The following is a 4,356-nucleotide window of genomic DNA, read 5'->3' as shown; positions in this document are numbered from 1 at the left end:
CCCGGACTAACGAAGCCCAACAGTGATAAGCTTAGGAGGATCCTTGACCCAACCCATGGACGGGCAACTAACATGTCAAGCACCCTCTAATTTAGGACTCTGTCGCAATGTTTCTTCGCCCTTTGCTTGTAAAATTGAATAAGCTTGGTCATTATATTCTAATAGGTAGTAGTAAGTTGTTCCGCCTTTCTGTGGTCCTGTAAGTGGAGTGCTTGTTCTTGAATGTTTGCAATTTGTTGTTCAAGATGATGTAGTTGTTGTTGAAGAGGTATCTTTTTTCTGCACCAGTCTTAAGCGAGCCAACCAAATGCATGCCCGTGATCTTTTCAAACACGAACACAAGTTTTGAAAATATTCATGAATTTTAGAAATGTTCACGGAATATTTGGAAAAAATATTCATTAATTTTGAAAATTGCATGTGTTTTTTTGTTAATTTTTCATAAATTTTAAGTACATTCATATTCTTTTATTAAAATGTTCATTAACTATTTAAAAAAATCATAACTTAAAAAAAATGTTCATGAATTACATAAAGAAAAGGCAAAATTGACAAAAAAATAAACATGAAAAGAAAAAGCTTAAAGCTAGAAAACATCGTGAAAGTAGATAACCTAGAATAAAAAGAATAAAAAACATAAAATAAAAACCGAGTAAATAACTAAAAGACAACAAGAAACAAAGGAAACAATTGAAGATATAGTATGTTGAGACAAATTTGCCATGCTCGCCAACTAAAAACGTTCGATTTGGAGAGAGTATATTGGTACTATATTGTCGCGTGGATGCGTGAAATTTGTAGTGGCATGCATGCTATGACGTCGCAAGCAACCAACCACGTAGTACGTTTTGAGTGGCAATTAAGAATGGTTGATGGCGTTGGCGTGTGCTGGCCGGCACATTCGAATTCAGATCGGCCGAGTCCTTAAAACCGGAGGGGAACAGGGGAGCTCTGGCCTCTGCCCATTTTCCGCGTGCATCCGTGCCATGCTCGGCTAGGCACTAATTTGTACCGGTGAAAAGCGGGCACGCAGACGCGCCTCAAATGCGTCCCTCCGAGGGTTACGTACGAACAAAATGTAGAAACGCGAGAAATGAAACGAACAAGTGGTGTTCAAAGAAAAAAGGAAAATACGAAAGGAGCAAGTACTGGGAGGAGATTCAAGAAAGTGTGGTACACATTTTCTACTTACGTTGGTAAGTACTGGAATACTCCATTGTTGGAGTACGTGAACGAATAGGTTTACTGCTCACCTGTGTCATTTGTTGGATTTGTTGGATCTGTGAACAAACATGGAGTTTTTTTTTTGTTTTTTTTTTTTGCCTACCACGCCTTTGAAAAGTAATCTTTTCTCCGCATCATGTGGATGGGGCGAATGATGACGGGGCGAAAAGGATGGAGAGGAGGGAGCGTAGTTTGGTGGACCTACTCAACGTCTAGCCAACGTCGACTACTCCTCTCTCTTTTGTTGCGCTCCCCTTCCGCTCCCGAGCCCCAACGGTCGAATCTGGCCTGCCTCTTAAACCCTCGCCTCCTCTTCCCCTCCGCGCACGCACCGCATCCGCATCCGTTTCCCCCCTCCCCACCCCCATTTCAAACCAGGAGACGAGAAACAAATTCCCTCATAATTCCCTCTGATCTCTCTTCGGTTCTGCCTCCGCCGCAGCAGCAGGAGACGGAGGGGAACGGAGCGTCTCCGGCGACGGCGGCGATGATGGAGGAGGACCCACTGATCCCGCTGGTGCACGTGTGGACCAACGCCGCCTTCGACTCCTCCTCCTCCTCCTCCGCGTTGCACGCGCACGCCACGCCCGTGCGCAGGGGCGAGAAGGAGAACCGCCGCCCCGCTCAAACCGACGACGTCGACGCCGAGATCGCGCGCATCGAGGCCGAGATCCTGCGCCTCTCCTCCCGCCTCCACCACCTCCGCGTCTCCAAGGGCCACGACGCCAAGCCCACCGCGACGCGGCCGCGGCCGAGGGGGCTCAGCCTCGCCACCCTCGACGACCTCCCCGCTGATGCCGCGGACCCCGACAACCTGCTCCTCCTCCCGGACAAGCAGCAGCCCCCGCCCGCCGCGCAGAAGCCCAAGCCCGCCGCCAAGCAGCAGTTCCCGGCGTCGCGGGGCGGCAGGGGGCTCAGCATCGGCCCGCTCGACATCGCCGCCGCGAACCCCACCAAGGCCCCCGCCGCCCGTCAACAGCCGCAGCCGCAGCCGCAGCAGGGCGCCGCGGCCAGCCGCATCCTGAGGCCGATCAAGGAGCCTCCCGTGCAGCGCCGCAGGGGCGTCAGCCTCGGCCCGCTGGAGATCCAGCACGGCGTCAGCGGCACCAAGCCCGCCGTGGCGACGGCGGCCGCGGCGCGCGCGAAGGCGTTCCCCAGCAAGCTGAACGCCATCCGAGAAGAAGGGCAGGCTTCCAGGCAGCAGCCCGCGGTCCCCGCCAAGCTATGGCCGTCGAGCAACGCCAGGCAGCCGCTGGACAGCAGCAAGCAAGGCACGGCGGCGAGCAGGGCCAAGGCGAGGAGCTCCAGCATGAGCCCCAGGGCGAGGAGGCAGTCCATCGCCAGGGCCACGAACAGCACGAGGGGAGGCGTCGCTGGATTCGGGGCTGCCAAGGTGGTGGCGGACGAGCTCACGCCCAAAGCTGCGATGAACCACACCGGCAACGCGTCCACCTGCAGGAGGCCGGCAGGGAGCTCCAAGGTCAGGGTCGTCCCTAGCCGCTACAGCCTCATGCCCGGCGCGTCCCTGGGAGCCGCAACACAAGACAAGCGCCGCAAGGAGTCTCTCCCGGGATCAACAGAGGGCACATGCCAGAAGGAGGAGAAGGAGGAGATCAAAGAGATGCCCACTGAGCCTGTCGACGATGATCTCTCTCCTGAATCACTCGACAAGGTTGCTGAGCTGCTCCCAAGGATCAGGACCATGCCGCCTCCCGACGAGACTCCCCGCGACTCCGGATGCGCTAAGCGGGCCGCCGATCTGGTCGGGAAGCGATCCTTCTTCGCGGCGGCCGCAGCAGGGGGCGAGGGCAGTGCCATTTCCTCCTACCAGGCGCGGGTCCTCGAAGCCGAAGCACCGGAGGAGGCAGCAGCAGCAGCAGGGGACGCCTTGAGCGATGAGGCAGCAGCAGCAGCAGAGGCCTTGAGCGATGAGGCAGCGGCATGATTTTGATCCATTCATGATTGGTCGGAGCGCTTGCTTAACTTGAGCATTTGGGTGAGGCTTTTTGCAGCGTGTTACATAGTCCGTCTACTGTTATATTCCTATCTCATGCTTTGTTTGCCGATTTCATTCGTTAAGGCCCTGCTAGAGTGTGAAGAAGAAGACCTTTATATGGGTGCTTTGTGTTTAGTTTTACCTGTCAGTCAGTGTGCTCTGTTTGTGTAAGTAGTGTCATGGTGTGGTTCTGAAACCCTTTTGGTTGGAAATGCGAGAGGATAATATTCTGCTCGAAAGCTTGCTGAAGTTGAAATGTTTTCCTATTGTACGCAAATGGGTGATGAGTAGCATCTCTTATTTAGCCATTGCTTCAGCAATTTCACATCTGCAGACATGTGTTCTGATTTCCAGATCCTGCAGAGGCATAGCTGATAAGATACATGTTACAGAATAACAACAGTACAAACGGAGGTGATTGGGTAGCATGATTTAGGGGGGAGTGGCTAAGCTTGAATCCAAATTCACTGTGAATTCAGCATTTCCAGCCCATTGAACTTGTTTTGTTGCATCTATAGATACCTTTATATGGGTGCTCTTGTTCTTTGTTCTACCTGTCAGTCAGTGTGCTCTGTTTTGTGTAAGTAGTGTCATGGTGTGGTTCTGAAACCTTTTGTTTGGAAATGCATGAGGATAATATCCTGTTCGAAAGCTTGCCGAAATGATTTCCTTCCGTAACTGATGAGTAGCATTTCTTCTTTCATTTAGCCATTGTTTGAGCAATTTCATTTCTGCATACATGTGTATTGGGTCTCAGTACCACATCTACTATGGTTCATGCATAGGCATATAACTGACAAGATAAATAATAATAACAGTAAAAATGGAGGTGACTGGGTAGCAGAGTGTTCATTATAACAGCAGCCAAGAGATGGACTGGCTAAGCTTGTATCCAAATTCACTGCAGATTCAGCATTGCCAGCCCATTGAACACTTGTCTCATGCATCTATAGATGGATAACTTTGGCTGTAGGGATAAATTTAACCCACAAAGCACAGACAGCTGGGAACAAATGGACAAGTCATTGCTGGAGATCCGCGTGCTCATCTTGAAGTATCACGGGATTCTAAAACTGAAGAGGGAAAGAAAGGAAACATTTTAGCGGCACCATCATCTGTCTATCCATAGTTAAAAT

General features: G+C 51.4%; 1 protein-coding gene across 1 annotated transcript; it reads left to right on the top strand.

The window, feature by feature from the left end:
• The first annotated feature begins 1,555 nt into the window (after nucleotides 1-1,555).
• LOC123160362 (uncharacterized) lies at nucleotides 1,556-3,459 on the top strand. Its single transcript, XM_044578172.1, has one exon. It carries the CDS (start codon nucleotides 1,712-1,714, stop codon nucleotides 3,167-3,169), a length of 1,458 nt encoding a protein of 485 aa, XP_044434107.1. The 5' UTR covers nucleotides 1,556-1,711; the 3' UTR covers nucleotides 3,170-3,459.
• Nucleotides 3,460-4,356: the final 897 nt, after the last annotated feature.

Source organism: Triticum aestivum, chromosome 7B (genome assembly GCF_018294505.1).
Source record: "Triticum aestivum cultivar Chinese Spring chromosome 7B, IWGSC CS RefSeq v2.1, whole genome shotgun sequence".
Classification (NCBI taxonomy): domain Eukaryota; kingdom Viridiplantae; phylum Streptophyta; class Magnoliopsida; order Poales; family Poaceae; genus Triticum; species Triticum aestivum.
The sequence above is the reverse complement of the archived record's forward strand: the minus strand, read 5'-3'. Positions and strand labels throughout refer to the sequence as shown.

Bases quoted from the DNA above. Each gene is read 5' to 3' on its own strand.
- LOC123160362 (XM_044578172.1), top strand. From the start codon at position 1,712: ATGATGGAGGAGGACCCACTGATCCCGCTGGTGCACGTGTGGACCAAC.